Source organism: Oryx dammah, unplaced genomic scaffold (genome assembly GCF_014754425.2).
Source record: "Oryx dammah isolate SB20612 unplaced genomic scaffold, SCBI_Odam_1.1 HiC_scaffold_27, whole genome shotgun sequence".
NCBI lineage: Eukaryota > Metazoa > Chordata > Mammalia > Artiodactyla > Bovidae > Oryx > Oryx dammah.
Window position 1 is genome coordinate 40,915,955 of NW_024070211.1, and position 17,282 is coordinate 40,933,236.

Genomic DNA, 17,282 nt, shown 5'->3' on the forward strand with positions numbered 1-17,282 from the left:
TTACTCTTCAGCCTTTTCTAGTTTTTTTTTTTTTCTCTTGTTTTAATCACTCCCAATCAGCAAGACGGGCAGCAAAGAATCCCAGGAGAAACCTGAGTGTGACCACCAAGCAGGAAACACGACCTACTTGTTCCCCAGATGTACTGACACTGGTTGTCCCGGGTCTTGCATTCCCCGTTGTAGCAGCGGCCCTGAGGAGAGAATACATGCTCTAAGGTACAAGGAGTTGGTCCCATTTCCCCCCAGATTCTCACTGCAAGTTCTCCTTATCATCGTTTTAGACAAAGTTGGGTTTTTTGGGGTACCCTAGTATTTTCACAATGAAAATAAAACTCACAAACATCTTAAGAGACACAGAAGAATGAAAATTAAAATCTAAAAAACAGAACAGACCTCACTGTTACAGCTCAAGTACAATTAATCATCTAAAATTTTATGGAAAACAAAAATGGGTGCATTTCTTTGAGTGACACCAAAATGATTTTTAGGTTTTTTTGTATGTGAATGGTTAGGTCATAACATAGCTTCAGGAAAAAAAAAAGCATTACAATATATTACCATATTTTCCCATCATAGGCTAAAATGATTAAAGATAGTTAACAACTCCGTAAGTTAGATCTCTAATTCTTCAGCCATTACTTTTTTTTCCCACACTCTCAATCTGGACAGTTTACACCCAGAGATAAATATATTTAGTATTCTATATGATATGAAACAACTCTGAATTAGAAGACCAATGCAATAATTTCCTGTTGTTTGAGCTACAATTTGCCATCAAAATTACATTCATCCAAAAAAAAAAAAAAATCCCCTGAAAACTGAGCCTTTCATAAAATCCCAGTTAAAACCTATGGCCCAGCATACCTGATTTTGGTTGCATGCATATCCATCTTGCTTATGAAGATTTGGTGGGCACTGAAAAATATATTTTTAGTTAACATTCAATATGTGAAGTACTTTCAGCTTGTTTGCACAATACATTAAAATGCAAAAAAATTTAAGGATGATTTTATTACTATTTGTAAATTGTGTGTTACACATCATTCATATCAGTAAAGTTTGAAATAAATGTAAAAAAAATACAACTTATAATTAGGAAAACATGAGTAACTCCTTAAACAGCTAATCCAAATTTATTCTCCAGTCATTGGTAAAAATGAATCAATCAGTCAAAGCAGTGGGTGTTTCTTATGTTTGTTTTCCATGAGATGCACTAGAATAATTTACGTTCACTTGCCTACAAAGTTCAAAGTGGAAGGGATTAAAATGGACAATGAAGGGAACAAATCAGCTTGTTACACAGGAGTGGATACGTTCAGGAACTAATTTACAAGACCCCATTCAGCTCTATGAAAATGTCAGATCTGCATGTGACACCCATTCCACTCACCTCCATGCCACATTACTGAAAAAGAAGAAATACCCAGCCCTTCAACAAAACTGCTGTCTCTCCATTACATTTCTGACCTCTCAAACTATAGACTTGTTTGATAGTTCTTTCTTTTTCCAGGTCTATTTATCAAATTGTTTTTTTTTTTTAAGTACACTTCAATTTTCCCTAACATTATCCTGGATAATTCACATTTTTACTCTCTCTTCATGTTATTTATCACATTTAAGAGAGCTAAAAAAAAAAAAAAAGTCAAGTCTAAGGCTCTGCTACAGCATTGAAAACAAATACTAAAAGGGAAAAAAAAAAAAGATACCACAGTTGCAGTAAGTGAATAAGAAACATAGCAATACCCTGTGAGGTCATCCCTTGATTTTCACTTCTCAGTAAATGACAATCCCACTCTCCCAGTTGCCCAGGCCCCAAACCAGGGAGTCATCCTGTGTTCCTCTCTTTTACTCACACTCTCTTTCTAGTCCATCGACGAATCCTGGTAGCAATACCTTCAAATATAATTACAATCTGACCAGTTCCACCGCTAACAGCTGGTTGAACCCAACACTATCTTCTCACCTGATGATGCAACCACCTCCAGCTGATTTCTCTTCATCCCCTCTAGTCTCTTTATAGGTGACAGAGCTACCAGAGTGTCCCTTTAAAAACCTAAACCACAGCATGTTGCTCTTCTGCTAATGGCTTCCCAGTCTACTCACTGGTCTTCCAAACTCATGATCTGCTCCTATATCGACCCTGCCCTCGTCCCTACCTGACCTCACGTGAATGCACCAGCCACGCTGTCAACCCATGGTCTTTGTTCTTGCTCTTCCTCCAAGCTTTCCTGCAGATTTCCACCCAGCTTGTTCTCTCAATTTTTTTAGGACTTTGCCTGAACATTAGCATCTCAGAGAACCCTTCTTTAACCATGTCCTCCAACCCCGTAACCTCCTCCCCCATTTTAGCATCCTCTGTTCCCCATTCGCTGTTTTACTTATCACCAAACTTTCACGTATCTGTTTGTCTGTTCGGTCAGTTCAGTTGTTCGTTGTATCTGACTCTTCACGACCACATGGACTGCAGCACATCAGGGTTCCCTGTCCGTCATCAACTCCTGGAGCTTGCTCAAACTCATGTCCATCAGGTTGGTGATGCCATCCAACCATTTCATCCTCATCACCCCCTTCTCCTCCTGCCTTCAATCTTTCCCAGCATCAGGGTCTTTTCCAATGAGTAAGTTCTTTGTATCAGGTAGCCAAAGTATTGGAGTTTCAACTTCATCATCAGTCCCTCCAATGAATATTCAGGACTGATTTCCTTTAGGATTGATGGTTTGATTTCCCTGACATCTAAGGGACTCTCAAGAGTCTTCTCCAACACCACAGTTCAAAAGCATCAATTCTTTGGCACTCAGCTTTCTTTATAGTTCAATTCTCACATCCATACATGACTACTGAAAAAACCATAGCTTTGACTAGATGGAAGTTGGTTGGTAAAGTAATGTCTCCACTTTTTAATATGCTGCCTAGGTTGGTCATAGCTTTTCTTCCAAGGACCAAGCATCTTTTAATTTCATGGCTGCAGTCACCATCTGAAGTCATTTTGGAGCCCAAGAAAATAAAGTCTCTCACTGTTTCCATTGTTTCCCCATCTATTTGCCATCAATTGATGGGACCAGATGCCGTGATCTTAGTTTTCTGAATGTTGAGTTTTAAGCCAACTTTTTCACTCTCCTCTTTCACTTTTATCAAGAGGCTCTTTAGTTCTTTGCTTTCTGCCATAAGGGTGGTATCTGCATATCTGAGGTTATTGATATTTCTCCCAGCAATCTTTTTTTTAATTAATTCATTAATTTTAATTGGAGGCTAATTACTTTACAATATTGTGGTGGTTTTTGCCATACATTGACATGAATCAGCCACAGTGTTAATGTGTGTTTCTTGACAATCTTAATTCCAGCTTGTGCTTCATCCAGCCCAGCGTTTCTCATGATGTACTCTGCATATAAGTTAAATAAGCAGAGTGACAATATAGGGCCTTGATGTACACCTTTCCCGATTTGGAACCAGTCTGTTGTTCCATGTCCATTTCTAACTGTTGCTTCTTGACCTGCATACAGATTCCTCAGGAGGCAGGTGAGGTGGTCTAGTATTCTCATCTCTTGAAGAATTTTCCACAGTTTGTTGTGATTCATGCAAACGCTTCGTTTACTGCTCCCATCCTAATGCAAGCTCCATGCAGGCAGGGATTTTCTGTCCTTGCTCCCTCCCTGGCACCTAGAACAAAGCTGGGCTCAACTATTATTGAGAAGGTGCTCAATGACTAGTGACTGACTGAGAAAATAAATAAATGACCTGCACAATTATTTTATTCTGCAGTAGCAAGCTGTTTATCAAGGTCACAACAGAAAGATAATAGAACTACTTTAGAATTGCTAAGAAGCAGTAACTTATCAAGGAATACATTGAGATTAAAGGCTTTGGTTCTACAGCTTTCTAAAGAACAACCAATTTTCATACCAGTTTTCATTCAACCTAATGGTAACTATTCAAAAGATGTAGTTATCAGCATGAGAACTTGGTTTACTGGACCAACTGCACAAAAACAGAGATTCCCTATGGTCTCTTTCATTCATCCAAATCCATTCAAAACACCATCATTATCTTACTCCAAGGTGAATGCAACCACATTGAACCAAAATGCAAAAGAAATGTCGTTTGCTGAATACACACATCAGGGTCTAAACTTAACTTGTCATATTTGACTTTTGTGATGTTTCAACAGGAGAAAACTAGTAGGATTTGATAAAATTTAAAAAGCTCTCATTATAAACTGTCATAACTACCCAGAAGAAGATTTTTAATCTATTTTCAGTTTAGGCTAATAAAAGCCAGTTGTTTAACACTGAAATGTTTAACAAAGGAAATTATGAAATGTCTATTGTTCTCTGGAGACATTTAACATAGAAGAACCATAAATCTGTGTACTTTATTCTGCTTGTGAGCAGAGCTCTGGATTCGGTCTCTAAATGCCATTTGAGAGACTTCCCTGGTGCTTTAGTGGTTAAGAATCTGACTTTCAGTGCAGGGGACATGGGTTCAATCCCTGATCTTGGAACTAAGATCCTACATGCAACAGGGCAACTACGCCTGCATGGCTCAACTAGAGACACAGTCAAAAATTTAAAAATATATAAAAAATAATACTGATAAATAAATGCCATTTTTACCCTGTGGGGGAAGGTCCAACTGAGGCTAGCTTCCACAGTGCAACAGCCTTTAAATGTGCTTATTTTAAATTGTGTTATACTCCCATTTTGATGACATATTTCATAGTGTTTAACAAAACATATTTCCCATATCTTTCAAAAATATCTTCATTAGATCATCCATATTGTTTGCCCAGAATGTCTCTCAGTTCCATGTCTTATTTATTCTCTTTTAAATCATGAATTTAAAAAGCAGCTCAGAAGCATCAGTAAATACTAATATAAAAAATAAGCAGAAATAAACTGTGAGATAAAAGCAATAAATACATAATGTCACCAAAAGTACTGATTTTCAGAGATGCAGAGATTCTAAGACATCCCATTTTAATTATTATTAGTATCAATTAAATTCAAAGATTCCTGCTTCTTTCAAAACAGAAGAATTACTGTGTGTTGGGGGCAGGGGTGTGGTGGTATTTAACTCCCTCTCTTCCACTTATCTAGTTCAGGTTCCTTCTGATCATAGAAGGGAATTGTTACTAAAGGATCATGCTATTCTAATACGTCACTGAGAATTTAACAGTACAATTTTCACCTTGGGACATGAAATAAAAAGAATATTTTTTAAATTTAAATAAAATATTAGATTGAACAAGAACCCTTATTATAAAAACTTTATTTCCAGTAAAGTCTATGACAAGTCAGGAGTTAAAGGTTGGAATGGAAAAACTATACTTTTATACTTTGGCCACCTGATGTGAAGAAGTGACTCATTTGGAAAGACCCTGATGCTGGGAAAGACTGAAGATGGGAGGAGAAGGGGATGACAGAAGATGAGACAGTCAGATGGCATCACCGACTCAATGGACATGAGTCTGAGCAAACTCCAGGAGTAGGTGATGGACAGGAAGGCTTGGCATGCTACAGTCCATGGGGTCGCAAAGACTCGGACACGACTGAGCGCTGAACTGAACTGATATTTTTAAAAGAACTGAACACACAAAACCAAACCCATATACGACGGGTATAAAAACAGTTTCATTCTACAAAACTAAAAATATAACTCAATGAAATAGTGTATCAGAAATGTCAGTATACATGTCATAAATCACAGAATCCACAGTTCTTACATACTAATACCATATTATTTAAAAACTGCAAAGAAATCAATTTATGTATTTATATAAGGACTGCTGCTGCTAAGTCGCTTCAGTCGTGTCTGACTCTGTGCGACCCCATAGACGGCAGCCCACCATGCTCCTCCATCCCTGGGATTCTCCAGGCAAGAACACTGGAGTGGGTTGCCATTTCCTTCTCCAATGCATGAAAGTGAAAAGTGAAAGTGAAGTCAGTCAGTCGTGCCCGATTCTTCACAACCCCATGGACTGCAGCCTACCAGGCTCCTCCACCCATGGGATTTTCCAGGCAAGAGGACTGGAGTGGGGTGCCATTGCCTTCTCTGCTATATATAATGACAGATATGCATAAAAATCACAAAAAGATAACCTGAATACAGTTCACTATACCATAACCTTTGTACTATATCCATTTGAATCAAGCCTCAGAATATATACATCAAAACCTTTCAAAAGATTAATTAGTAAATTTTGTTTTCCTCTCCTCATGTTTCCTTCCAGGGAGGAGAACTCAGTGTTACTCCAGTTACTCTCTGCTCCTGTGCTCACTTCTCCAGGCAGGTAGAGCAATTTACAGGTTGATGGATACACTTCAGAAGAATAACTCAGCATTCTGGCTCAGTTCTGCCATCTTCTCCTGCCTACTCACATAATTCATCCTCTCTCTACTGCTCCTCCATAGCATACAAGGCAAGGGCCGCCTTTGCAAGGAGAGGTCATTCCAGGCCCAATTATGGCAATAATCTGTTACTACAGCCTAAATCTGGGATTTGTAAAGAGGCCCATTTAGCCCTCACACTGAGCTATCACTTTCAACTTGGCTCTCTGCAATAACAAAAATGATATTTTAGTTTCCAGCTATACTCTATCATCAACTCCATGTAAATCACAATACCTGGCAATAGGTAATTCTGCTCTTGAGAAACTTACCCTAAGTTGCTAACTCCAAACAAGAAACACTTTTTAAAATGCATAGAGGGACTTCCCTGGTGGTCCAGTGGTTAAGACTCTGCCCTTTCAATGCAGGAAGGAGAGCAGGTTTGATCCCTGGTCAGGGAACTAAGAGCTCATATGCCATGTGGCCGGGCCAGAAAAAAAAATTTTTTTAATGCAAAGAGATTTATAGCCAAATTAATGATAATAATGAAATGCTGCCAACAATCTAAATATTCATCAATAGATGTAGAAGTGACTGGTAAATCCACATGGCTGACTTTCATGCAACTGTAAAGGGAATATGTATAAAAACTATATCATAGCATGGGAAAATGCTGTTGAAGTAACATCAGAATAATACTGAAGGTAGGATGAAGTCGAAAATTCTTACCAAGCCCCTACACCTGACTCCTGACTTCTTCCCTGAATCATTTCCACTATTTCCCAGCTATCCCTGCTTCCATTCCATCTCTTGAAGAAGCCATGATTCGGTATTCACTGGGTTTCATTAATTTATTAGCCTTTCTAACCCAGCAGAATGCAAGCCTGGGAAGAGCAAGGAGGTGCCTATTTCGATTCCTCCCAAAGCCTGGCATTCAAAGCAGTGCTTGAGACACAGCAGGGGCTCCACAAATATCCATTTGAATGACAAAGACTTAAAATAACATGATGTAAATGTTTAAAAACATAAAAAGTAAAGAAGGAATGCCGAAAGGCAATCTTAATGATAATGAAATAATTTTAACGTGAAGAAGATCATGCCAAGTGTGTGGGCCATGAAGCCAGTGCTTCATACATAAATGGAGAGAGTTGGTGACAGACAGCCCCACTTCAACTACAGCAGTGCGACGCTTTCAGATGTCTACACTGAGCTTGTGTCCAAAATTTTGTTAAAAGAAAGCGTTTTGTGGCTCAAAATTGTTTGAAAACAGTACCATTAGTGCTTTATCAGTGTGAGCCTACTGTTTTAGATGTGGGGACCAGAACATTGCTGATACATACAACTATACCAATTAATTGGATATAAGCAATAATAAAGGAAATTAATTATAAAGGGGAAATTTGGAAGAAAATGGATTTTTTAGGCCCAATAAATATTCCTAAAATAAAAGCATAGTGGGAGCTAGAAACTATTAGAAAACAGAACAAAACAAAACCAAAAACCCCAAAAGAACCAAATCATAATCACACATGTAATTCAAATTGAAAGCATTATAATATGTATTTGCAAATAAGATCTATTTCCTAAAACTCAGTTTGCCATACCTGGCCAGAGTCTCCAGTACAATATTCGGTAATATCACACCCATTCACAGCATCCCGACATTCATATCCTCGTGGCTGAAACTGCAAATCAAAACTCAATATTAGGAACCAGTATTAATATTTCAAAGAGTTAGTATTCTTGTATCCACCAGAAATCATGACATCCTCTCATAACCACTGCCAAACTCTTTTTATGAATCAGCAAGGTAGTTTCAGAATAGAGATAATTCCCAAAAACCACTCTCTATAGTAAATATGAATCATTAACCAAGGCATTAAATGTTCAGATTTCAAAATCTGCTATCTCAGAGTATTGTATTTGAAAAACACTGTGATAACAATTATGTAAAGAAGAAACACTGGTGTGGCTTAAGGCAAAAGCATTAAACACTAAAATATAAATATAAATGTTTAGGACCTCTCTGAAGGCTGATATACACACCCAATCTGCACTAATTTATCTATTAGCTTGGATACTAGTCTTGCTTTAGCTAAATATATACAATCAGATTTCAATTAATTCATATGAATTCCCTTCAGTGATGCCAGTGAATGACTGCTGAATACAAGGCATTTTGTTTGTCTAGGAGAGGGGTTGGTAAAAGATGAAGAGTCCATCATTTTCAAGCAATTTATAATCTGCTTGGGGACATAGGGCAAGAAAATCTAAGCTGGAATCTTCTAGAATACCACATGCCTAATACCCCTTTGGTATTGAATAAAGTTAAATCATATTATTTTCTGGTTTTAAAAAATATTAGGAATTTTATAGAATGAGAAAAACAAAGATTTTAAAAATAACTTTTAAAAAATTAACCAGAGGTTTCCAAAGATAGAAGTAACTATATTTCAACACAAACAAAAGATGTGCATGCTGCTGCTGCTGCTAAGTCGCTTCAGTCGTGTCCGACTCCGTGCAGCCCCACAGACGGCAGCCCACCAGGCTTCCCCGTCCCTGGGATTCTCCAGGCAAGAACACTGGAGTGGGTTGCCATTTCCTTCTCCAATGCATGAAAGTGAAAAGTGAAAGTGAAGTCGTTCAGTCGTGTCCAACTCTTCGAGACCCCATGGACTGCAGCCTACCAAGCTCCTCCGCCCATGGGATTTTCCAGGCAAGAGTACTGGAGTGGGTTGCCATTTCCCGTTTGCCTTTCTAAGGGATTTTAAAAATCAAATGTGAAAATATAAGGACTAGGTTTTATGCTCAGGCTCTAAAATAAATTAGGATGAGTTTTAAAGAAAAAGTTTGTAAGTGGGACATATTATGAAAAAGACCACAGAAATTGTCCCTCTTCTATTCAACAATTTAACTTGGTTTTCACCCATGTTAGTAGGGCAATTTCCAGTGTTTATTTTGGAAGGATTATAGGTATATTTTCTTAGGGAGGTGCTGGAGAATAGGATTATTGGTTGTTGTTCAGTCACCCAGTCGTGTCCAACTCTTTGCCACCCTATGGGCTGCAGCACACCAGGCCTCTCTGTCCCTCAACATCTCCCAAAGTTTGCACAAGTTCATGTCCATTGCATCAATGATGCCATCCAGCCATCTCATCCTCTGACACCCTCTTCTCCTTCTGCCTTCAGTCTTTCCCAGCATCAGGGACGTTTCCAATGAGTCAGCTGTTCATATCAGATGACCAAAATATTGGAGTTTCAGCTTCAGTATTAGTCCTCTCAACAAGTATTCAGGGTTGATTTCCCTTAAGATTGACTAGTTTGATCTCCTTGCTGTCCAAAGGTTTGTTGGTAGTCAATTATAATAAAGATAATTGTAGTAACTCACAGAATTTAGGTAGATTTATTGATTCAATAAAATTGCTGGGCTAATACACAGTGTGTATCAACAAAAATGTGACAAGCTGTACAAATACTCAAGGTACACATTGCAATAGTTGGCTAATATGTCATCGATAAGAGAGATGAAACTGTCAGAGAACTCACAAGACACGAGGTATTATTGCAGCAAGGCCCATCGCTGCAGTGGGCCCCATTGGAGAGAGAGCATTTCTTACAGCACAGTCCATAGCATTCCTAGAGAAAACACTTCATGTGAGTAAGTGAGGAAACCCACTCGCTGGTCATTCTATATTTTCTCCACATGTGACATGCATTATTCACATGAGGAGATGTATATAATGGTAAGCAAATATTTTAGGAAAGAATTAATCATTTTAGTGGTAGATTTCTTCCTGCTATACTTCTCAGCAAAGTATGATCTTCTAAGAAAGGACTTCTCTACCAAAGAGTAAGCTTATTTTTTAGCAGGCATCCTACCCTCGGTTAGCTCTATTATAATTTTAACACTCAATCTAGCTTTACAAAGACAAAAATATTACACAACACAGAAAGAATTTTCATGTCTTGGTACAACTTGTCTGAGATGAATATGAGCTATGAATTTTTAAGAGATATGAATTTGATTAGAAGAATGTGTTAGGTTTCTTCAGACAGAGCCATAAGGACATGTTTAATTCTAACATGTCTGAGCTAGGATTAAGCATTGATGAGAGAGGTCAGAAGTAAAGGCAGTGAGGTCACAGTGAATAATGAGGTAGACTTCTCACTAATGCTATTACTGTTTGCTCTGGGTGGAAGATGTGCTGAAAGTAGAAAAGATTTCTCATACTTACCACATGGATACCACAATCACACTCCTCCCCAGCTTCTACGTATCCATTTCCACATTCTGTGGGCTCAAATAGCTGAAAGAGGTTAGAAAGGTAAAGGGAAAACATTTCAATTTATCACAGAAAATCAATTTTCCAATTAGGTTATATACACACCCTATAATCAGCTATCACATGATATTCCTCTATGACCTACTGTTATGGCATCTTACAAATATATCTGTGTGAGAAACACTGTTCATTTATTAATAACACTTCTAAACAACATATTTTAAATGGAGGTAATATCTCTTGGAGGATTGATTCTCTGGTGGTGGGCTCCAGAGATGACCTCTACCATTAGAGTTACTTTTTATAGAAATAAGCTGTCAAGATGAATAGATCACTTTTCATATTTACTAATGGAGTTAAAATGCATCTCTAATAAGACTCACAGGTACCTAATTTGCTGACTTATATCCAGACAGCTGAGAAGATATAAAAACTGTCAAAAAGATAAAAAATGCTTCAGTCACAGCTAAAGGTGATATATGCCATCAAGTAAATGCAAATAAACTTAGGGAAAAATTGTTGCTGGAAATCCATTCCCATCATTGTCACCGAAAAGAAAACTGCACCATCTGAACCATATTAGGCAAACATGTAGGCAGATGCACAGATTATAGAAATTTCTCAATCATTCCTGGAGTGATGGAAGAGCCAAACTTCTAGAATAATCCACCCTCCTAATGCTATGAACTTGATCGCCAAATAAACTATATTACAGATCAGTTGTTGAGGAGCTGATTTTTTACGAGAAACATTTCCATTTCCCATTACCAGGGGCAAGATTTTCCTGTGTATGTCCACTACACTCAGGCGAAGACTGGAACAGGGCATTCCAATCCGAATGTTCAGAGCCCTGTATCTGAGAGAGGAAGGACTGCCTCCCACTGAGTCCACCCGAGGAAGACCCGATCTTCCTTCTGCTTCCAGGAGGAACGCAGCTACAACAAGCAAGCAAGGTTTCCAGGATACTTGGGTGGGGCTTCCCCATGGGAAAATCCAGTGACTAAAACCAAGTCCTCATTTCTGTGATACTCTGGTCAGCAGAGAGGAGAAAAGAGAAAGGCAGACTGGAACATGATAGCTCTTTGTATCAGGCCTCCCGCGTAAACCACTGCTAGATTTCATTCCTAGGGCTCTTCTTCCATCTGGAGACAGGTCACTGTTACAAATCAGATGGCTAACATGACAGCTGAGAAGGTTCCCAGAGAGCAGAAAAGATGTCCATAGATAATGTGAAAAGAACACATAAAACATGGATATATATATCTCCATTGCCTGTAACACTTGGGAAAAGTTGGTTCTTTCATGTGTGTTAGTCACTCAGTCATGTCTGACTCTTTGCGACCCCGTGGACTATAGCCCACCAGGCTCCTTGTCCATGGAATTCTCCAGGCAAGAATATTGGAGTGGGTTGCCATTTCCTTCTCCAGGGGATCCTCATGCATAAATATATATATACATCCGATGACTGTAACATTTGGAAAAAAGTCCGTTCTTTTATACGTGCATATAAACCATCCCACTGTAATCCACAGGAGCTTTTTAAAAATTATTCCAATATGTCATTTAAAAAGACAGAATTCCATATTCACTAACTGCTAAAATTGAAGACATATAGGTAATTTTTTATTTAGTTTCCAGGTTATTGGAATAATTAATTTTCTACTCTCAGGCAATCTCAGAAATCTAATGATGGATCCTTATACATTCACTAGAGCTCTTAGTATTTCCAAACAACTCAGTGTTGTTTCCTCAGGCGTGATGCTTATAATTAGCTGGTGAGCTGTAAGGCAGGTAAAATTAGCCATGTACTTTGCAATTCAGAAATGCCAGCAGCTCACATTAATTCATTATTACTAACTGCACCCGTTTAAACACTCTGAAGCTTTCAAATTTCTGTTGCATTGAGATCAGTGCCATGAAAGGCAGGCGACTGAGTTTAATGATGCAAGGTCACTTTAAAATTCCTGTTTCTTTTTCTGCAGCCTTGCTGAGATTTTACACAGATGTCAGGCATCAGAGTATCAGCCTTAACTTGGCAGTATCACTTAATTATGGCGATAGGAATATATTATTCTGTCAGTTATCCACATCAGTCACTGTTTTCTTTTTAAAAGCCAACATGACTTCACTGCTCTCTCAATTTGCAGAGCATTAAATATTTTGCAGAGCAATGGACTGTATTTGACTTATGATGTAGTGTCTTAAAAAGAAATATGAAATGTGCAATGTTAGAATGTCTATGCCATCTGCTAATCTGCACTAGTCCCGTCTTTTTGCCTTTAAGCAACTTCGTTTGGAATGATTCTGCTATAGGTCTACAGTCCCAGATCTAAAAGCCCGGGAGCTTAAGATTTCTGGTATTGCTGAATTTTAGAAAAGTATGATGCATTTACTATGTTCTGTAAAAGAGCCCTGAAAAGCCTGGTATACAGACTAGAATTGAACACATTAACATTTCTGCAGTAAGATTTATGAATATTTACACTATGAGGGTTAAATAAAATTTTTCAGTTCAGGACAAGTTTTACTGTCCACTATGTTTCCTTTAAATTCGTATAAAACATTTCCAATTTTCAGAGCTTTTGAATGAAGGAATTGTGGATAAGAGATTGTTGCATTGTATACATGAATAGTAATGAAATGCCGTTGACAAACGGACCTTCTCAAGTAAAGAAATACATACACACAAATATGCATGTATGTTGGAGAAGGCGATGGCACCCCTCTTCAGTACTCTTGCCTGGAAAACCCCATGGACAGAGGAGCCTGCTAGGCTGTAATCCATGGGGTCACTAAGAGTCGGACACGGCTGAGCGACTTCCCTTTCACTTTTCACTTTCATGCATTGGAGAAGGAAATGGCAACCCACTCCAGTGTTCTCGCCTGGAGAATCCCAGGGGTGGGGGAGCCTGGTGGGAGGCCGTCTATGGGGTCACACAGTCGGACACGACTGAGGCGACTTAGCAGCAGCATGCATGTATGTATGCACAAGATCCATAAATACTTTGGGTCATTTTTTTTTGGCTAGTTGATATTAGCAATGCTTTCTATCTGGGAGAATGGACCATTCCTCTCCTCCCCCCAAAAAAGAAAATCTAAGAAATTATTTATACCCCTAGAGAAAATGTCAAAGGGAAACAGAATTTTTGTCAGAGTAATGGTAATTACTAAAGGAATATATCTTACTAAATTACTAAAGTAATATATCTAACTCACTATCTCTTGGCAGCAGGATAAAGACCCTAACATGGGAACTTCAAGATATTTTAATTGAAGGACTGTCTGTTTTTTGGAGGGGAGGACTGAGAGGAGGTACAACCAGCGCTGAAACACCAGAGTTTTGAAACAGTGAAGCTGTGGTCTTGTCATTCACTGAAACAAGACTCACTCTTCAACATGATAAAGCCTTTTATAACTAAACATTAATCTGATTGGAAAGAAAACTGCTTTCCAAAACGAGTATCTGACATTTGGCATATTTCCACTGTTAAAAGAAAGAAAAGAAAAGGAGAAATAAGCACACTTTCTAAGTTACTAACCTTTGTTGGCCTGTTGAAAAGACAGGCTCCACCCCCTCTCAGTAAAAAGTCTCTATACTCCAAAATACTGCACTTTGAGAACTTTCTGGAATGAGATACCCTGAGAAAATAAAGAATCAATTATGTAAATAATTTACCCAAAACAGTCATCAAAGAAGAAAATTAAAACCTTTGAATTAGAACAAAATGATCACTCTGGATTCACGTGAAGTGAAGTAGCTCAGTTGTGTCCGACTCTGCGACCCGATGGACTGTAGCCTGCCAGGCTCCTCCATCCATGGGATTTTCCAGGCAAGAGTACTGGAGTGGGGTGCCATTTCCTTCTCCAGGGGATCTCCCTGGCCCAGGGATTGAACCCGGGCCTCCCACGTTGCAGGCAGACGCTTTACTGCCTGAGCCACCAGGGAATCCACCAGAGAGTCACGTGATTCTGCACAAATCTCAAGGCACTTATGTTCAAACTGTCAAGTAAGTATGTGTGCTAGAGCCTGTAAAAATAGAAATCCAAAGGAAGCCACAGATTTGGGAGGCTAGGTCACAGCCTCCTTCGCAGTCAAGCCCTTTTGCGCTCAGACTTGATTTTTTGAAAAGTTCATCCCAAAACTTCATCTAGGCTGTAGAAATGTGGTCACTTTATTTTCTCTGTCTCAGTAAAGATGGAGAAGGCAATGGCAACCCACTCCAGTACTCTTGCCTGAAAAATCCCATGGATGGAGGAGCCTGGTAGGCTGCAGTCCATGGGGTCGCTGAGTCAGATATGACTGAGCGACTTCACTTTCACTTTTCACTTTCATGCATTGGAGAAGGAAATGGCAACCCACTCCAGTGTTCTTGCCTGGAGAATCCCATGGACACTGGAGCCTGGTGGGCTGCCATCTATGGGGTCGCAGAGAGTCGGACATGACTGATGTGACTTAGCACCAGCAGCAGTAAACATAGGGCTTCCTTGGTGGTGCTAGTGGTAAAAAAAAAAAAACCCACCTTCCAATGCAGATGTAAGTGACGCAGTTTCGATCCCTGGATAGGGAAGATCCCTGGAGGAGGGCATGGCAACCCACTCCAGTATTCTTGCCTGAAGAATCACATGGACAGAGTAGCCTGGCAGGCTATAGTCCATGGGGTCACACAGAGTCGGATACGACTGAAGCATTTAGCACGCACATAGTAAAGATAAGCACTTTCTTTTTATTGCCTCTGAACTAAATAAAAGGGGCTTAGGAACCTACAAGATTTTACTTTGGAGGAGGGAATTGTGAGAGTCAATTGATTAAAGATATTACATTGCAGGCTTTAGCAACAGAACTGAGGTATACAAGGAAACCCTAAAGAGATGTGTTAGACTATGTATGTTTTTATATGTATATATACATAATCAAACCAGAATTAGGGTAAGCTCCTTCTGAATTAGAATTTGGCAACAGCTCCTTATTCTCAACTTACTACTTGGTAATATCCATGATTTTGCAGGAATATAATAACAAAAGGAATATAATATAATAGCTTCTTTGTGAGTTAATTAACCAAATTTCTATCACTATGTCAGTACATGGTGTGGCTGTAGGGTGTAGTTGTTAGTGTGTCCGATTCTTTGCAACCCCCTGTACTATAGCCTGCCATGTTCCTCTGTCCATAGGCCAAGCAAGAATACTGGAATGGGTTGCCATTTCCTTCTCCAGGGGATCTTCCTGACCCAGGGATCAAACCCATGTCTCCTGCTTGACAGGTGGATTCTTTACCGCTGAGCCACATGGGAAGCCCATCAGAAAATACATATTAAGTTTAAATAGTTTTATTATATCCTCTGGAGTGTCAGTCTAAAAATTCATTTAGAAATTGGAAGTTCAGAAGACCTCTCTTGATAGAACCAATATTATGAATGGTGTTACCTCAAAAAAGCCTGATTAAGCAACAATGTTGCAAAACTATGGTACAATAGAAAGGGAAAGCATCAAAGTTAACAGTCAAGTTTGAGCTAATTTCTAGAAACATGTGCTCTAGAGTAGCAGGCATAATGGCTGTCTCTCTTCAAGCCTTCATGCTGCCACACCTCCTGTTCCCCTGAGCCGGATTCCTGGTAGGGAAATAAGGAAGGGACTCTGTAAAAGTAGGTCAGGGAGGGGGCAGGACCAGAAACAGTGATGTGTTGAGCAGATGTCTGACATGGGCACAGGAAGTGGGAGATGAGATATGAGTGAGGAACTTCTATTTATAGGGAGGGGCCTCTAGCTTAGGAGGCCTTGGGCAGTGGCTGCAATGGGGCAGAGGTCCCTGGGAAAGATTGTGTTTCTAGGCCTTGGTTCACAGATTTACTAGCAACCCTGAGACAGCTGCTCTAGTTTCCAAAGAGGAGTTAGGTGAGGAAATGTTCAAATGCCTATCAATAGAAGACTACCTAATTTAGTCATGATAAATCTATCTCAATTTTTTTAAGTCTTATTGATTATGTAAGGAATACAGTACAATTTTATTACAGTAAACGTCTATTTATGAGTTCCTTAAAATATAAATTGTTGACTAAATGGGTTTTCACTGACAGATAACCAGCTTTTATCCTAAGTGTACTAAAAAATTAATGCAACCACTAAACTTAGAAGCACTTAATCATGTGTTTCCTTTAACGGTTAATAGAAGTAGAAGCAGTTACTTTATTTTACTTTTATTACCAACTTTAAATAAAAACCTCAAAGTACAAGGTGAACCTGCTATTCCATTTTTTTAAAATATCAGATAATGAATTATTGAATTTATTTTAAGGCTTAGCTTAACAGACCAGTATCTGAGAGACTGTAGCTGATAACAGATACCAGTTTCAGTAATACATCACATGCAGGTACAATGAAAATTTACCCTGTTTCTTCCATGATGCAGCCACCCCAGGATTCTGTGCAGTCACATTCTAGTCCAGTGAAACAATACAAAGCAATGGAAGAAAAGGGAAACAACAAAAGTCACATCTTTAATTTGCATCATAGCTCTTAAAATAATTCCTTATTACCAATTCCATGTCAAATGGGTACAGAACATGATGTCTCACCAAACAAAACCTATTTCTTTCTCTTTTTTTGGTTGGAAAGGAAAGGTTGCTTTAAGCAGGAAGCCAGACACTTGGGGAGAAGGCAGACTCATGTCTCAAAC

General features: G+C 38.9%; 1 protein-coding gene across 2 annotated transcripts in view; it reads right to left on the reverse strand.

Moving 5' to 3' along the window:
- Positions 1 to 17,282, reverse strand: part of ADAM23 (ADAM metallopeptidase domain 23) — a 189,495-nt gene that overhangs the window by 34,072 nt on the left and 138,141 nt on the right. For both annotated transcript variants that reach the window (XM_040228708.1, XM_040228707.1), the window contains exons 14-20: positions 16,995 to 17,043; positions 14,148 to 14,247; positions 10,561 to 10,632; positions 9,872 to 9,961; positions 7,931 to 8,011; positions 865 to 915; positions 128 to 191 (exon numbers count right to left, since the gene is read on the reverse strand). In XM_040228708.1, the coding sequence (XP_040084642.1) occupies positions 128 to 191; positions 865 to 915; positions 7,931 to 8,011; positions 9,872 to 9,961; positions 10,561 to 10,632; positions 14,148 to 14,247; positions 16,995 to 17,043 (507 nt within the window). The remainder of the gene's footprint in view (positions 1 to 127; positions 192 to 864; positions 916 to 7,930; positions 8,012 to 9,871; positions 9,962 to 10,560; positions 10,633 to 14,147; positions 14,248 to 16,994; positions 17,044 to 17,282) is intronic.